At 42.2% G+C, this 18495-nt stretch overlaps 1 protein-coding gene and 1 long non-coding RNA gene across 30 annotated transcripts in view; one reads left to right on the forward strand and one right to left on the reverse strand.

Annotated features, from left to right (window-relative positions):
• Sox5 (SRY (sex determining region Y)-box 5) overlaps nt 1–18495 on the reverse strand; it is a 953863-nt gene that overhangs the window by 65004 nt on the left and 870364 nt on the right. For 19 of the 28 annotated variants that reach the window (XM_006506931.4, NM_011444.3, XM_011241579.2 and 16 more), the window contains one exon: nt 13959–14105. The exons of the other annotated variants lie outside the window; for them this stretch is intronic. In XM_006506931.4, coding sequence (XP_006506994.1) covers nt 13959–14105 — 147 coding nt within the window. The remainder of the gene's footprint in view (nt 1–13958; nt 14106–18495) is intronic. 28 annotated transcript variants of the gene reach the window in all.
• Gm52484 lies at nt 162–13046 on the forward strand. Of its 2 annotated transcripts, XR_003956370.1 has the most exons (5): nt 162–6236; nt 6714–6814; nt 7395–7462; nt 9220–12203; nt 12783–13046. It is a non-coding gene; the product is annotated as a predicted gene, 52484 (long non-coding RNA). The 2 variants fall into 2 exon arrangements; XR_003956369.1 differs by having other exon boundaries at nt 7395–12203.

Consider the following 18495-nt stretch of genomic DNA (forward strand, 5'->3'; position numbering starts at 1 on the left):
AATGGTCAGAGGCACTGAGCTCTGACCACAAAATACTTTTTCAAAAAGGGTCAGTGTAATGAGAGCAGGCAAGCATTATGCCTAGTAAGACTACAAAATCCCCAGAATCACAGAGGGTCACAAGGAGCTGCTATTGAGAGCATCGGTCTGTGTGCGGTGTGATCACTCTCAATAAGCTAACCCAGTTTTTATAGAAGTGGTGTTTGGGGTAGAAAGCATTGCACAGGTGTCAGGATGGAAAGAGTGGAAGGAAGAATCCAGACTCTATGTATGGTGGAGGAACAGGGGTAATGAGCAAACTGATATAAGACAGGGTGTGTTAAAAGGTGGCACCCACAGAGCACTGGAAGAGAGGCTTGCAAAGGGCGGACGAAGGGGCTGGCTACCAGAGTGCCATGGAAGGCAGCACTGCGCCTCCTTTGGACATTTCTATCTTTGTGCTTTTATTCTTAAATCCACTCAGAGTTCAAGAGAGATCTTACTGTCAATCATGCTTCACCCTTCACAGTCTGGGGAGGAGGCAGCTCAAGCTCTGCGGGCTGCTGTGTTGGCCTCCTGTATCCCCCCACCCCCACCCCAGTTAGAAACTTCCAATAGTTTATGCTGTAATGGAAGAGCACTCTGCCGCCCGTGTTTTAATGGTGGGTTTTCTTGTGTGTTTCCCATCGCATTACACAGGGCTTGGTTATCACTCTTCTTTCCTTCTGTTTGGTTTCCAGCATATCATAGTTCATCTCCCGAAAGCAGTGCTAGAAGCCACAGCTACGAGAAACACTTCATTGCATCGTTTTTTAAAAACTTATATTAGGCAGGGGAGAAACATATTGCTTCTTCCAGGCAAGCTCCGAAATTAGCTGTTGGGGGCAGATTGACAGTGTTCCTTTCCTCTCCTGCTTGGCCCCGCCGTGCTGTCAACGAGTTCGGTGCTATTAACTGTGTGCCTTAAGTAGACCTGTGTTGTTTAATTGAGGCTCAGCAGCATTTTGAAGTCATGCTTTTATAAAATACTTCAATATTTCCCTTTGTCCACCCAAATTCTCAATGGCCTGCCTCAGACTGTAGAAAACAGTATGGTTATGCAAAGGCCGGGAAAGTTCACAATTCGAATCGCTAAAAGCCATGCAATTGATTTAGGAAGAAAGCGTCCCCATAGCGACATTCTCTCAAATCAGGTTGTATTAATAAATGTAACTTTTCAAAGTTTGATATGATGAAAATTCAAACCACACATGGTGGTAACTAATGGCTCAGTTATTGCTACTACTGGAGTGTTAACACACATTTACTCCAGGTCTCTCTGCTTACTTGTTTATTTTTATTTATTTTTATATATATTTTATTTTTGCCTTATTTGCATGGGTGTTTTGCCTGCAGGTATATCTGTGTCTCACCTAGGTACCTGATGCCTGGGCAGATCAGATCACCTGGGCAGAGTTGAGAGATGTTGTGAGCCACCTTGTTGGTGTTGGGAATGGGACCCTTGTGCTATGGAAGAGCAGCCAGTGACCTTTTAAACGTTGACTGCTCTCCAGTCCTGGCTTAGGTCTCTCTCTATCGATCTCATTCCAAGTGTGTAAATTATTTTGCTTGATGTAACAAGTCAGAATTCTAGTTTGGTGTAAATCTGTGACTCCTGATGGAAAGGGACAGCCAAAATGTACCGAATCACAATCTCCAAAAACTGACCCGGAATCACCATTTTTAGATAGGTGATCGCACATTCTCTATGAAAACTGGCACCAGAACATTCCATCATTTGACCCAAAATTCTTGTCTTGCCCTGTACACACATAGGGCTGACATCAGTGCGGGGCTCCTGCTGACTTAAAATGAAACTCTGATCCTCCAAAGGCTTGCATAGTGAAGTATAGAAAACACAAATCTGTACCTATTTGCGGGCATTCCTGCTGCCGTCACAACGCTTTTAAAACACACTTCATGGCAGTCTCTCCTCTCCTGTTATTTTAAGTGCTACTGGAAATAAAATACCACAAGAGAAAGATTTTTTTTTCTTTGCAACACTTCATCTATTCTATTTCTGCTCACAAATTCTTTTCCCCCTTATTTATGAAAGACCCGCAAAAGCCATCAAAACTGCATAACAAGAAAGCTCAAATTATAAAATAGACAGGAAAAAAGTAAGGTCTCTCAGCTCTTGAAAAGGCCATTTAGATGCCAGTCTCCAGTGGTATCCGAGTACTGGACATATATTTCGATCTATTGCACCAGAATTGAAGCCAAATGAAATTTGTGATTTTTATGAGAACACTATAGTATTAGAAATGTTTGGAAGTAGCAAATAATTTGAAGGAAAGTAAATTTGTATCTAGTTAAGTGCTTAAAGTATAGTTTGTTATTTTGGTAGTATATAACTTGACATTTTAACTTTTACACTGTTGTCTGTACAGAGACAAAAGCATCTCATCTTTGTCCCCAGGGAAACAGAATTGTAGATACATCTTCAACTGCCTGTGCATAGTTGAAAGAGTCACTTCTGAGGCTGGTGGATATTGTGTTTTCACATCCTGTGGCTCTCAAGAGCAGTTATATAACCAAGGAGGTCCAATAAAATTACATACAAAAAGGGCATATTCTTCCCTCTTAACCTCGAGTACCTGGGAGTTACCTACGTCACATGGTATGTATGCCCATATCTCAGGCTGTAGAGCTCTCAGAGGTGAACTCTGACCTTTCAAACTCCTCTGACTCTAAGCTCACAGTTACTGTGATACACCCATTCAGAATGGATCTGGTGGGCACATCTTTTTTTTTTTTTTTTCCCTCTACATTTGATACTAATCCAGTCATATGTTTGCTGAGATAAATTTGGCATATAGTGATTCAAAACTTTATGGTTGCCAGTTTTCAGGCTCTGGATTAAAACAGTCTCTGTTTCCATGGTGATGCCTGGATCAGCACTTGGGGTTGGGGTCCGGAGGGTCTCTGTGAGTTAGGGGCCAGCCAGGTCTGCATAGAGAGCTCCAGGTCAGGCAGAGCTGTACCATGAGACTCTGTGTCAAAAAGTTAAAAGGGCTCTATGTCTCCTTAGGTGAACTTTGTACACTTAGTGTCACCTCCACATTTCAGGTTCAGGAGTAGATATGAAAACAGGCATATTTGAAAAGAATCCACACTATGGAATATAACATCATAAAGCAGACATCGCTATAGCTTCATGAGTAAAATATCAGCAAGAGAAAATAAATACTAAGAACATCTGAACGTATGTGATTAAATAAACCACATCACTAATTTCTGACCAAAAAATTACTTTTTCTCATAGATGTTTTATATGAACTTTACGGATGTCTTAAACTATGTGTTTGGTAAGATTCATTTTATTTTTATTTTATGTGTATTGTGAGTGCCTGCATGTAAGTCTGTGTACCATGTGCTGCCGATACACGTGTGTATATGAACATGTGTGTGCGTGTGCTACAGAAGCCAAGAAGAGGATCTTGAATCCTCAGGTTCTGAAAATAAAAATCAGATCCATAACTAATACCTGCTAAAGCATATCTCCAGCTTTTCATTGACTTTTAAATGGATACCTAAAAGTCTTCAACAATACTTCATGGGTGCTGTTGAAATCATACTAAGGTTATAAGGTTTTGGATAAAAGTCAAATAAAATATATATATGCTGTTTTTCTGGGTATAAAGATGAGATGTTTTAGACTATAATACAAAAATGTATAAAAGTTAAATTTTCAAGTTATATACTACCAAAATCACAAGAAAAACTTGGAATACTTAACTAGATACAAATTTACTTTTCCTTCAAATTATTTGCTACTTCCGAATCTAATGATATGTTGATAGATATAATTTGTTGATATACATATTTTGCATTTGTCAAGATGCCATAATTATTATATATGCTATCAGCAGCACATACAATGTATATTGATCTCTCTATCTGAAATAAAATGGATGTCTCGAAGAGTAATCGTGCTTTTGTATGTGAGCCCAGGTCCTGTGAGAGAGCAGTGTACATTCTTAAACTCTGAGCCTTCTTTCCAAACCACCACCGTGCAAAAGCATCCCTAGACTCTACTATACACTTATTTACATCAATTACATTGTTTTCACGGCTGAACATTGAATTCAGAGCTTTGCTTTGCATGTACTAGTTAAGTACCCTGGCTCTCACCGTAGAGCTGAGAGAGTGACCTTGAACTTGTGATCTTCCTACTTCACTACCAGGTGTTAGCACTACCAGAGTTTTACTGCGGTGCCTGAGCAACAAAGAGTCTTGTGGTGCTGTCGTCCTCTTTGTTGTGTTTTTCATTTGACTGAGTAGACATCAATACTAGGTTCACACGGTATTGAACTAGTACTACTAAAGAGCACCTTATAATTTGCTGCATAGAGGTGGCTATAATACCATCAATTACATTTAATTGAAAATATTAGCAACAAACACAGACTTGATAAAGTGATTCAACTTTAAAAAAATAAAAACCCCTAAATAAAATCCCCTTCGCTTCGTAAGCCTCATGTGAGGGTTTCTCTATCTCCTTGTCACGCTGGCACTGTGGGCCTGGGCTGCCCAGATCAGCCACATTGCCCATCTTCAGCTCCTACAACTCTAATGGACAATGATGTGTCAATCAATACATATTTGTCAAATCAAACTGTCTTGTCCCTCCAGTGGCAGTGGATGTCAACAGTGCTCACATTCCACAGTGTTCCTAAGGATGTCTTTGCAGAGATGATTCAAATATGAATTCACCGGCCTAGGAGCTTAGCTGTAAAAAGCAAGCTTGCCTTGGGCACAAAGTTTTCTGAGACTACCCCAAGGAAGGCAAACAACGTCGACATACTTATGACTGTTTGATGAGAACCGTGACAAATAGGAAGTGTGCCACCTCTCGTCAGAGGCTCAGGGCACATCGCCGAAGCAGAAGCAGAAGAACACTAAGAGCCAGAGGACTGAGGTATCAGCAGTAAGATATAGTGACTTCTAGACTTGACAGGGCAGCTGCATCTGTGAAACGTCAACGGTATGGCTTCCTGAACAAGATCTGCACAGTGGTAATACCATGTGACATGCGCTTGCGGATGGGAAAAGTCTCACAAGACTCCATCCCCAGGTGAAGAACTACAGGCAATCACTGGCTGCTGGGAGACGGTGAGTCAGTTTTCTCCTGGACAAACCTGATGCTAAGCAGTCAGCATAAACACATGTATATATATGTGAGCAACACTACGTGGAATAGTTAGATTCTATAATGCAGGTGTGTGTGTGTGTGTGTTCATGTGTGTGTGTGTGTGTGTGTTCATATGCACACATACACATGGGAGTAATGACAATAATTAAAGACGTGTTCACGAGTTTGAGAGGGAGTGGGGGGAACAAGGAGTGGGGGGAACAAAGGAGGAATTGGAGGGAGGGAGATGAGAATGATTTGAATACATAAATACACTGTGTATGTATAAATTTGTCAAAAAAAAAGGAGACATGCTTAGAAGGTCATTCAAAACCTTTCCCTATCCAGAGTAAGTGGCTCATGCATGGCCTTCCTGGTCCACGTGGTAATTTCAGGCCAGCCGGGACTATACCCTAGGCTCTGCAGGACGGTTAATCCTCCACTGTTAAGTTCCTTCTTCTGTTAGTGCCAGTCAGATGGCTGACTTCCTCTGCTTCTCCAGAGGTCTCTTCTCCCCTCCCCAAGCACTGTTAGAGGCCATGGTTCTCTTCTTCGAGACCAGAAAGAAGCGACTGGCTAGCTCCATGATTTACGGTCTGTCTTTCCCCAACAGACTGCAGGGTCTTAAGAGAACCAAGTGTTTTATGAGTGGCGGTGGTACTGTTGCCAGAGCCAAATGTGGGAGAGCACAGGTATCCAGTCATACATGAGAGATCAATGGGTGGTAGATGCAAGCAATGTCTTGACTAAGGAACACTAAAGAGGGAGCCCGTTGGAGACAAACAAAAGAACAGAGGTGAGGAGCACAAACTGCCTCACCGTGGCACAACCAAGGCTCCTGACAGAGAGCAGAATAGCCAAATGGTTTGCTTGCTTAACGTGAGTCAGTACTTTTTCGTCTTGCTTGACCCAGTTCGGATTGGATTTCCATGTCACTTGCAAATGACCACGCTGTCTCTCATTCAGCAGAAAAGTCCCAGAGAGCTGGCTAGAGTCCAGCGAAGATGGAACCTTACGGTGATGGAGTTATTCTGAATTAGATATGGGGTACTGATTCGCTGTCACTCCAGGAGTCCAGTCAGAGGTAAGAGGCCTCATGCCCGGTGCATTGCACTAAGTAGCCCTCTCTGCCTTCTTTGAACTTAAGTCTAAGTAAATCTCCACATTTGCTAGCCAGGTCTCTGAAGATGAGCTTTTCACATGTCTCCCCTTCTCTCCAAGAGTTCTATTGCTTTTGTTTCATGCCCATGTCTATCCCTATTTAATGGCCATATGAATTTATTTTTGCTGTCATGTGACATTTGAAAGCATTAATAGTAATTTTTTTCTTTCAAGGAGAAATTTCAGATAGGAATCCCACAAATGCATATACATGCACACTATCTTCCAGTAATTTGTGCAACAGTAGTTGGCTGCCAATGTAGTACTGAATGTCTGCATAGATGCTTGTCTTGGAGAAGGCCCACTGACCTTTGCCTGCTTTGTGAAGAGGGATGTCTCAGCAGCATGTGCGCAAACTGATAAAGAGATCAACTAAAGTTTCACGTCTTTATTTCAACAGAGTCTGTCTGCATTGTCTGAAGAGGATGAGAGGGGCCATGAAGCAAGTCTCTAATGAGAGCCTGATTATGGAGGGTGGAAGACTATTTCAGCTGTCTCCATGTATGTTTTCAGAAATGTAAACTCCATGTGAATTCCCTCAGAGGAAGGGACACAGGTGACTGTGCTGTGCACTCTGTCTCTGTCGGGGAAAGGGGGAAAGACTGGTCAGCTCAGCCAGGCTGTTCTGGGAGCCTGCTCGTCTACAGCCTCCATTTCCTTTCTCTAAAGGACTTAGGTTTTACTCCCCCAGTTTCCCTACATACAGCTGCCTCGAATAAGCTGCACTTCTGTCATAAACTCTCCTCTGGGTTGATCCCAGGAGCGACAAGACAAGTGTCATTGATAAAACATTGTCCAGTGGATCTTTCTAGGCAGACCAGTCCCCACCAGCCTTTCCTTCCTGTGGTTTGTGTTATTAAAGAGACTTGATGTGCATCACCATGCTGTGTTTGAGGCACAAACCATTCTAAATAACATCAGAATACCAACAGAGCCCAGGCCAGAGGGATGCAAAGGGCATTCCTCAATCCTCCCTGGCTGTTTCCCTTTATAATTAATGCGGAGGTTGTAATTTGTCTGTCTTTCCTTTATAATGTGTGTCATATTTCCACCACACCCATGGCTACTATCACTTTTGCAGGTTCTGAGAATATATTGCCGGGTGACCCGTTTGGACGTTTATGGCCCTGGAGCTGAGAGCGTCTATGGGTAAGCATTGACTGCAGGAAGGTTCCCTAGGACTGAGCAGAGCAGAGAAGGAAGGGTGCAGCGCACATCCCAGGGCTTACATATGAACACTTCAATTAACATGTTCCAGTTGAGTAACAAGAGAGCACAACAAGAAAACTACTTAAAAGCACAGGGTGATTGCTACATCCACTGTAAATCTGTCTCAACCCAGGAAGTGCCAATGTGAAGGGCCACAGTGACAGGGAGCTCTATGGGGTGACTCTTAAATGAATGCACCTTGCAAGCCTGATACATCAACAGCATATTTCAAAGGTTCACATATGTCGAAATATAGAGTGAAGATAGTGTGTTTGGTAGCTTATTCTGCAGAAAACGATGAATCTCTCTGGAGCAAAGTTCCAGGGAGACTCCGGTGTTTAATTGACTTTCTAGAGAGTGAATAAAACACTTGGCCAATTTCAATGATGTCTTAATCAGCCGAGGATAAAGATATTATTCTGCTCTGAAGTCGAAGGAGAGATTGAATATGTAGTAGTACCGGGCCCACCAATTTGAAGATGGCCCCATGGCATTAGTGTACAGTGATTATTCATAGCCTCCAGTCCAAGTCTCCTTGCTACAGCAGCCTCAGGCCAGTGCTGGCCCCTGTATAGTGAGGTTTAATGCTCTGAGATATTGACTGACTGTGTTATCCAGGAGAGTACGCGTAAGAGCCGTCATCTCCAAGTGGTCTGAGGGCCTCCGCATCTCAGAGTGGCACTTCCATTACTGTAACCATTCAGACATTTCCATGGCTGTGTGAGGTATGAAGGTTCATAAACGTAGTTATAATCACACTAAGTTGTGCCGTGTACCTTTTATTACAGAAATACTACTGTGCTAGCCTTAGCTCCGCCTGGTCCATCTTAAACCCATGAGATCTCCTGAGGTTTCTTGCTGTATATTTAAAGGATGCTTCCGGCATGTTAGTAAAAATAATAAACTTTAATAAAAAGAAATAAAATAGGCTGGGCTCCAAAGAGCATGCTTGCCATTCCAGCCCTTTGGGAGGTGCTTGCATGATAATCAAGAACTCAAGGGTAGTCTGGGGCTACAAAGCAAGTTAGAATCCAGCCTGGGCTACTTGACACTCCGTTTCAAAAACCATAAAAATACAAAAAGCTTAAAAGGCAAGCAAGCAAACAAAAACTTAGCACACATACACAAAAGAGACTAAATAAAACAACAGCATCAAACAGTGTTCAACTTCAACAGCAGCAGAACCGCTAGTTAGACTTGGTTAGGATGGACTGGGAACCATCAGTTCGAATTCCTACTTTCCTTTTCCTCCCACTTGGCATTATAATAACCTGTCTCGAGTCACTAAAAATGCAGTCGTTTTCCAAATGTATGGTAACCAGTCTTCAATCAAGATACTACCCTCTCCGTCGAGCATTAAGTCATCTTGGGAATATGGGTAGCTGTGACTTAAGAGTGTTAGTCTACAAACCCATCCCCACAGATCAGATATGAGGGAGTGTTTGCTTGATGGCCTCAAAATATGTGATTGGTGCCATTAAAAAAGAAATGGCATCTATTACAAGTCACTGGCAGCTCAGCTACAACCCACTTCATTTCTGTGAGACTGGATCAGATACCTGCAAAGCTCTAACTCCCCTTAGGAACTGAAGCAGGCTTTATAAGGACAGCAGCAGGAAGGCACTGATCATATCTGCTCAGCTGGCCAGGGCTGGCTCTGTCAGACAAGCATTTCTTTCCCTTGTCCTAACTCCCAGGTGCTATTCCTGAGCACAAGGGGACATCTCTGCCAGAAGGATTTGAAGAGAGCAGCAGCAACAACAAAATGGATTCGGACAATCTGTGTGTTCTTGCCATTGGCATGGGCTTGACAGCAGTGGTAGGTGGGGTCATGGTGACAAGGGTCACAGTGACAAGGGTCATGGCAGGGTTAAAAGAAAAGCATCCAGGGATTCTCTGCTGTCATCAGCTTAACTAACTGTGCTGGTGGTTGCAGGAGGTACTTATGTCTCCATCAAACACTGAGAGACATTCAGTAATAGCATGTACCATTTGACCCTAAAATGTCCCCAAAGAAGTGACTGCTTTTGTAATGAAAAAAAAATCACTTAAAATATGAAGCGTAGACTATCCCAATTAATGCGGAGAAGGGTTCTGTGGTGGAGAAGCTGGCTGGGCTCTCAAAAGCATAGAGAACTCACAGCAAGTGGTTTAAATAAACAACGTGTGGTACTGACAAGCGGGATGCTGAACACATCCTCCATCAGGCTGCTCTGTGGCACAATCTAGACGGTAAACAAATTTAAACATTCGTTAAGGCAGGCAAGCATATTTGAAGCAAGATTCAAAATCCACTATCATGCAACAGTATGCTAAACATTCCTTCCTACGAGAAGGCAGAATCCCTTGTACAAAAGTTGGACATTTCATAATTCTATCCCTTGATGTTTGCCAACATCTACCTGTTAAAATGGGCTACAGCGTTGCATTTAAGCTGAGAGATTGTCCACAAGGAGCTAAGTTTATTTGCCTTCGTCGGTTCAATGTAAGACGGCTGCGGAATAGGATCTGCAGGGGAGACTTCAAAACCTGCGTGCAAGGTAAGCGTCGGTGTCTTTAAAAAGACCTGATGTGCTGTAGACATGATTGCCCATGACCTTAACTCGTGTGTCTTTAAAAAGACCTGATGTGCTGTAGACATGATTGCCCATGACCTTAACTCTCCACTATACTGCCTTTGGCAGATTACACACTGAAAACATATCCACATACATGTCGACATAAATACAATATATCTACAAATAACACACACACACACACACACACACACACACACACACACACACACACACACACAGCATGTTACTAATTAAGCCAAGGCATTTGAACACTGGACAGTGACACCACTTCAGGCTTTGATGAGAATACCCCATAGCAGTGACATGAAGGGCAGGAAAGCCTGTGCTCTCAAATGCAGACTTTGACGAGACCAGCCATTGTCTAGAATTTTCTCCGTTACAAAATGCAGTCCCCCACATGCAGTTTTCAGACTTGCACTGTGAGTCCTCTAAAGCTTGCTTTATCATTTAATATTATAAATAATTATGTTTCTAGGCGGCAGTTCAAAGCTCAGTATAGCACTTGTACAACACCCCAGGCAGGTCAGGTGACCTTTTCTCCAATCCTGCTCTCTCTGGTGCTGAGGACAGACAAAGTGATACGTCTGTCATACGCCATTACCATTAGAACAGAATCTTGTTCTTTTATTACAACTGAACTCCGCCAGATCTCTCAGCAGGAATGCTAAGTGAAATCAATGTCTTGGATTTCCAGGCTGAGCTTGGAGGTCACAGCCACTCTGTCATTTCTCAGTATTATCCTTTCTCTCACGCGCACACACTCCCTGAGCCTCCAACTGGCACACAGCAGATTGAAAACAGCATGCAACAGAGGACCCATGCTGCACAATTTTACAGTCTTTTGGAGCCCCTCCCTTTGATCCCCCCTTCCGTGGTTATTTTTTTTTCTTTTTGCAAATTGCAAATAAGTTTTGCTATGTCCTCTAGAGTTGGGAGTCAGAGGTGATGGTGCACCCAGGAGGAGGATAGGTGATACAGCTCAGAACACACACTTCACTTTTGACAGCTGTCAGTAAGAGTACTGTCCACGTGTAGCCCCGTGAGTAAGCATCCTTGTAACATAAGCTTCAATTTATGCCAAGTAGGTACGCACACAAAGGCCTTGTGTTATTATGTGATGGTAAGACAAGCATAGAAAGTTGCCACAACACACACACACACACACACACACACACAGAGAGAGAGAGAGAGAGAGAGAGAGAGAGAGAGAGAGAGCATTCTCCAAGATACTAATGCTGATTGTGTAAAAACATAAATATGCTAATCAATGAATATCCATGAATAAATTAGCTCTGTGGAGTCACAACAGCCACCAGGCTGTGTTCAGACATCATTTCTAAGCTACAAGAGAGCAAGTGGGTCCTATTTATTTGTTACTACTTGTAATTTGGGGAGCTACATTCAAATGATGCAACTTAGTGCCTTGGCTCTTATTTTTTTAAACTCACTGTATTTTTCTGATGGACTAGATCAGCACAGGCATATTTTGGAATTCTCTCTAACAATAAAAGAAGTGCTGAGAGCATGCCAGAGGACACTAGGGACACATTTTCATTAGATTGCATTGATTTTGAAAGAGAAGAATGATATTATTGGTTAAATCTTGATACTATAACTGTGGGTGGGAAGAAGGGTACCCATTGGTTTCTTCAGCTTTGTGTGATAGAGAGTTCACAAAGGCTGACTTCTACAAAGTAACTACATTTCGCAGATAAACCATAGAATATATGTTTACATTATGTAAATCACAGTAATTGAAACACAATCTACATTTTCCCTTTTCTGAAATAAAGAGAGGCATGCAAAACTATAAGATGTAGAAGAATTTTAACACTGCTAAGACAATTGTTCTTTTTTTGTATGCTGAATTCATAGGGTTTTATGAGTACGTTAAACCACTTGGCCCGCTAAGCCTTTTCCCAATCGCGACAAAAGGGACCTTCACTGGCTTTGGCATTTGCTATTGTTACCTAGGAAAGGACCATTGTAGTAGTCACTCAGCCAGCCTGCTAATGGATGGACAGATGGATGAATGACCAGAGACTAAGCAAAGGCAAAGACGGAAGTAGCTGTCTGGAATTAAACCTTTTTTCATTATTTGTGTAAGTAAAATGGTTGAGAATATATTAATGTTAAAAATTTCATTTAGAAGTAAGGGAGAAAAAAATCCAGTAACCATGTAAAACAACTTAACATTCTACAATCCTGAAAGGGATGACCGTATTGCAAAGCACTGGTAAGGCTCATGATGTGAAGGGACATTAACGCATCAAGGGAGAGAAACAGACTTACCCCTTGTGGAGGAATCTGTGTAAAACAAGGGCTCTGTGCTACTTGCCTTTATTTTGCTTAAAATGTATCTGTAAATATAACACTTTAAAACTGTTAGCACCAGGAGCCATCCATCACAAGACCACTTTAGAATTAAACTTGATTGGGTAACTTGTTACAATTGCTTAGGATCTCTGGCTTTACATGTGTCAGACATAATAAACAGAAGCAGGTCTGGCCTTAGACAAGACGCAGGGGGCTCCTGAGGTCCACCAAAGAGCAGAAGTGATTTGAAGGTGGCACAAGTTCCTGCCCTGCCATTCCCCCACTGTGCCTTTTCTCTAATCACAGTCCCAGATCCTCTGTCGGGCTACACTTATGTAAAATGTATTCTTCTCTTAACAATATAGAAAGGCCACTGGGAACCCTAAGAAGGAAGGAGCTGGGAGTCTGCTCCCAACCGACACAATGGTCCTTTTCCACAGTCCTCGATCTGCAGTTTTACAGTAACTGAAGTGATGTTCTGAGCCCCACCCCCGTTCAATATTTTCTCTCTTACTCGTATGCTTCTTCACATACATCAGGATCACTCCTGCCCAACTCTCCTAAGACATTTCCACACCTCATTCATGGAATGGAAGATGGAAACAAATTTCTAGATAATGATGATGATAGTAATAATAATAATAATAATAACAAAAAAGATGTTTGGTGTCATTTTTCTGATTAACTTCTAATCGAGTTAAATATTTCCATTTATTTTTTTTTTTTGAATAACCCCAGAAAGAATCCCTCTCTAGCCAACCTCGCTCGCCTTGCAGGAAGCTTACTGTGTCCACATAACGGCACACAACTGAAGTCCGCACACACAAAGGCTTACACCCAAGGCTCTCTGCTCTCCCCTAACGGGGAGCGGGGGGGGGATCATCTTTAATTCCCCCAGCTTTCCCCATGTTCCCAGGAAATCAGCCCCCAGCTCTGAAGCCAGCACTGTGTTTAAATAGTCTCCCAATACTATTATTATCTTGCTGTCTTTACACGATAATCTCAGTGGATGTGTGACATATCTAAAATTACAGCGCTGCCACTGCCACGCCGCATCGCAACAGTTATCGATAGTTTTAAAGAAACACTCCATATGTCCCCATTCTACTCCAGCTTAGGTTTCTATTTCAGTTGTTTATCCCTTGGCAAACGTTTGCATTTCTTGTTGGAGCCAATCTCTCCTTCCTAATAGCATGTAATGTACTTTATCTGTACATGGCTTTATGACATCTATTATTGATTAGAAAGGATGGCTATTTGATTGTTTCACAGACATCTATTTTTAAGGCTATAAACTCACTGGTTCAAAGACGCCCGTTTCTGATTTTCATTACAACTGTCCAATATGTTGGTTGAATGAATAAATCAATTATTAGAAATGTAAATTTACACATACAGCTATGGCGCCTTCTAAAAGTCTTACCTCCACGGACCCCCTAAGTTTAGCCAGCCCGGTGGCTGGAATCTAAGAGACCTTCAATAAATACTGTGAACCATCGAAGCTCAAGCGCAAAGACAGATCAGCTTATTGAAGAGGGTACCTTGCTTTTGGGTGGTGGACTGTTTGTGCTCTTGTCTGTGTGAATGCTGGTAGGAGACACGGCAGCACCAAGGTTGCCTTGGGGTAGGCCTAGGAGCTTCCCTCCTGGAGAAACCTGCATTGCGGCTAGCTGGGCAGCATAGAACTGCTACAGAAGAAAAGACAGAGAGAGGCTGTCAGTCACAACGCAAACACACCCTTCAGGAGCATCACAGTGGGATGCGCCATGCTTCCTACACATTCCCCCGTTACAGGTTACACCTGAGTCAGTTAACGAGAGAAGCTGTCACTGTGGTCTACAAGTTTGCTTCTCAGGAGAGCAGCGGCAGGCAACACATAACAGGACCTTAGAGATGGTGCTGCAGGGGCACCCAACACAAGTGGTCATCACACTAACTCCTTACCGACACAGACGGCCTGGAAGCAAGCATGCGGTAGAGTCTGGCCAAGGCTCTAATCTGTTCTCCATTAAATTCCTTACTGTGTAAAGCACCAGTAAGGAATTTAAGCTCCACATACAGAGTAAGTTTCTTATCTGCGCTGGTTCAGTTTTGACATACTGAACTTACTGAAACATTTTTCATTCATGCATTCATTCATTCATTCATTCATCCATTTATCTAGTCTAAGAATTAACTGTATGCTAATTGGGAAACCTGTTGGGCAAGGAAGGAAGGAAGGAAGGAAGGGAGGGAGGGAGGAAGGAAGGAAAGGTCCTCTGGGAGGCCAGATTGTCATTCTACCTACACTGATTGTTAGCTGCGTGCTTGCAAGACAGCCAATCCACTTCATGATATAAGCAGACACATCTCACACACACACAAAAACCTCTCTAAAACACACACTGATTCTTATTAAATAACAAAGAAACATTTCTCCAAGAAACAATTGGCAAATTTAAAGAACATTTCCCTTTTATAATGCTATCTTAGGACACAGTATCCAACTCAAGAACACCACTTCACATTCCAACATGGGCATCAATCACGAGGTTAACACTCTTTCTTCTTCATGGGGTATTCTTTGAGACGTTTGACAGTTTGCATTAGAAAGAAAGCAACCTTTACAACGTGTGTGTGTGTGTGTGTGTGTGTGTGTGTGTGTGTGTGTGTGTGTGTGTGTATGATGTGTGTGTTTGCATGTGTGTTTGTGTATGTTGTGGGTTTTTTTGTGTTTGTGTATTTGTGTGTGTGTTTGCCTGTGTGTTTGTGTGTTGTGTATTTGTGTGTTCTGTGTTTGAGTGTGTGTTTGTGTGTATGTGTTTGTGTGTGTTGTGTGTTTCTGTATATGTGTTTGTGTGTGTGATTGTGTTTGTGTGTATGTGTTTGTGTGTGTTGTGTGTTTCTGTGTATGTGTGTGTGTGATTGTGTTTGTGTGTGTTTGCCCATGTGTTTGTGTATTGTGTGTTTGTGTGTGTGTTTATGTGTGCTGTGTATTTGTATGTGTGTTTGTGTGTTGTGTGTTTGTGTGTGTTTGTGTGTGTTGTGTGTTGGTGTATTTGTGTGTTCTATGTGTTTTTATGTGATGTGTGTGTGTTTGTGTTTTTGTGTGTTTGTGTATTTGTCTGTGTGTTTGTGTATATTATATGTTTGTGTGTTTCTGTTTGTGTGTATGTTTTATGTGTTTAGTGTTTGTGTTTGCTTGTGTGTGTTTGCCTGTGTGTTTGTGTGTGTGTGTTTGTATGTCTGTGTATTTATGCATGTCCTTTGATTTCCTATTTGGCACTTGTCTGAGATGCAGAGTCTTTTCTGTGCTATCCCTTGCTTCTACGGTGATGGTAGGGAGTTGAAGTCCTTAGAGAGAAGGACGATAGGATAGTCTTCTGGGAAGAACAATTTCAAAGCAGAAAATTGTTCCAGAAACACAATCTATTCTGCTAAGTGGGATCCTGCTGTAAGTGACATGCTGGAAGCCACATGCTGTGGTCACGTGAAGGTACACACTCATTCCTTGTACTTCCTGGTCATATGATCCAAATGTAAACAGGAAGGTTAGGTTGGTGGCGAGGATTACAGTTTATTTACACGTGAAGTGACAGAGGATGCTCTGAGAGAGTAGGGAGCTCCCTACTGAAGGACATTTCCATCATCAGTACCGACCATCTTCACATTTGTATGTGTTGAGGTCATAATAACATGTCTAATTTCATTCCTACATCTTAGCTTATACATAAAGAGTAAAAGAATAATTTGCTCTATGGCTGAAGACTTCAGAGTTTATGGTTTTTCGTTTTTGTTTTTAAATCAGAATTAACAAATATCTTCTGGTCATGATGGAAACTTGCACATTATTTTCTGGGATTTGAAAAGTAGATTTTTTTTTCCTTGCCATCATTTTGAGCTGTTGATGAAGTTATTTATAACGTAACTGTGTCCTCAGGATACAATTTAGAAAAATTACACACACACCCAATAGAGTACATGGACCCATGAGAATTTGAAAAATACAAAAATTTTCAGTCTAGCCCCACAACTGTATTATAGTCTGTGATCTTCCATAGCATTTCTTACGTGTTCCTGAGAAGAATCGCACTGGTTGTTATTACTAGAGACATGTAGTAATGATTCAAGTTCCTGGCTTTAGTATAGAATAAAAACGACATTTCACCAATTAATAGAGGTAACTCAGGGCATCTAAACATCTGTATACAAATACCAAATTGTTTAAAAAGTACCTCAATGACTTAAAATTTAGTTTTGACCCATAAAAGATTTATTATTATATTTTAAAGCTGTCTGTCTGTCTGTCTGTCTATCACAGTTGATGTTTAGATGTTTAAATGACTCTATCAATTATGCCTAAGAGGTGATTCAATGATTACTGATCATTATGGGCATATTTGCAACTTTCAAAGAAAATTACAGGATTTATACTTAAAGTTGAAATGGCAAAACCCTCAACATTGTTCTGTGTTTGAAGGTTAGAGATGTCACATACTCGACACTGTAAAAAAGAAAATGGAAAAGAAAGATTAAAAGCACACATCCGTCCCTCACTCCACACAAGCATTCATTCTCACCATTTTTTCAAAGGGAACTGGGGTTCTACTGGGGAACTACTCCATTATTCAAAGACATACTTTTGAATTCAAATTTTAAAAGTTGCCCAAAGTCAGACAGCTTATAGCTGGGATAAAGATTCAAATCTCCACAGCCACAGCTCTGGGTGAGGAGATAATAGCCCTTGAAGGAGTTGAAAATGTTATACAAGCGACTAGGATCTGCTCGATACTTAAGGGCTGGAGGGAGAGGCACACACATACAGACAAGCAAACGTAGGAACCTCCAGATGCCAGAAAGGCAGGAAATACTCAGCGCCCAGATTAGAACCAATTTTGTGTTAGTGTTTCCTTAAAATTCACCTCTTGTTGGAATTTGAAGGCGGAGAGGAGAGGTAGGTGAAGTCAGTATTTAATCCTAGACTTCTTAAATTTTCCATGGAGTCGGAGCTCCCCGCATGATTCTCAAGGTAAGGTAAAGCCTCAGCCTGGTCTGCAGGGTTAGAGCCCTGTAGTCCCACTACGCCAGCAAGGTGAGAGCAAACTTGCAGCTGCAGCCTCTGAAGTAAGCTTACTCTCCTTCAATTTGTTTCTGATGTTTAGAAAGGAAAAAAGTAGCGGTCTCCACAGAAGTACAATGACCATCAGAACTCTCATTTGCACGTGAGGAAGGATGCAAGCCTGGGTCGGGTCTACACTGTCTAAGTGTGCAGTTTAAATATCCACGGGAAGGTAGGAGCACACCCTCTCTTCTGAAGGGAAACCCGAGGGTGGGCGGTGCAGAGAGTGACAGTAGTCAATCACTTAAGCCAAGGGAACATCCGGGGAGCAAACAGCATGGGGGGTCGGGGGTCACAGGCTCAGCGTTCCTGTGGATGCCCTTGAAATTCGGGCAAGAGAGTTCATACTAAAACACGCAGGCACCGGAACAGGAGCAACCCATGTGAAGAGGAACTAGACCCAGGAGTGTCTGTTGTCAGAGGTCAGCAGGGTCAGGTCATTAGAAGCCAGGAGTGACCATTGTGATTGTCAGAATGTGACCCTGACACCACTAAGGAGAGAATTAACGAGAGGGAAAGAGTGTCACAGCCTCGTGGGCACAAAATGGAATTTATTCAAGTCTCCATTTAAAAAGTGTAATATGCAATTTTTATCATATATTTGCATATAATAATAAATCATTGTGAGACAGCCAAATGTATTACACTTTCTTTTTTTGGTGTGTGTGTGTGTGTGTGTGTGTGTGTGTGTGTGTGTGTGTCATGAATCAGACAGAAGGGCTATCTCATAATCCTGCACTGATGCAGACAAAACACTGACTAGTCCATCTCTCTGGGAACTTCCTAAAGGGTACACTCTCTCCTTCCCCTCCCCTTCATCTCTCTTTACCCCTCTCCTGTCCTCTCCCTCCTTTCCCGCCAACTCCTCCTTGTCTTTTTTCTTCCCTTCTCCCTCCCCTTTCTTCTCTTCCTAAGGTCCTAGTCACTGAACCTAGGGCTATATATGTCCTAGGCAGGCGCTCTACCACTGGGCTACATGT

Source organism: Mus musculus, chromosome 6 (assembly GCF_000001635.26).
Source record: "Mus musculus strain C57BL/6J chromosome 6, GRCm38.p6 C57BL/6J".
Lineage (NCBI taxonomy): Eukaryota > Metazoa > Chordata > Mammalia > Rodentia > Muridae > Mus > Mus musculus.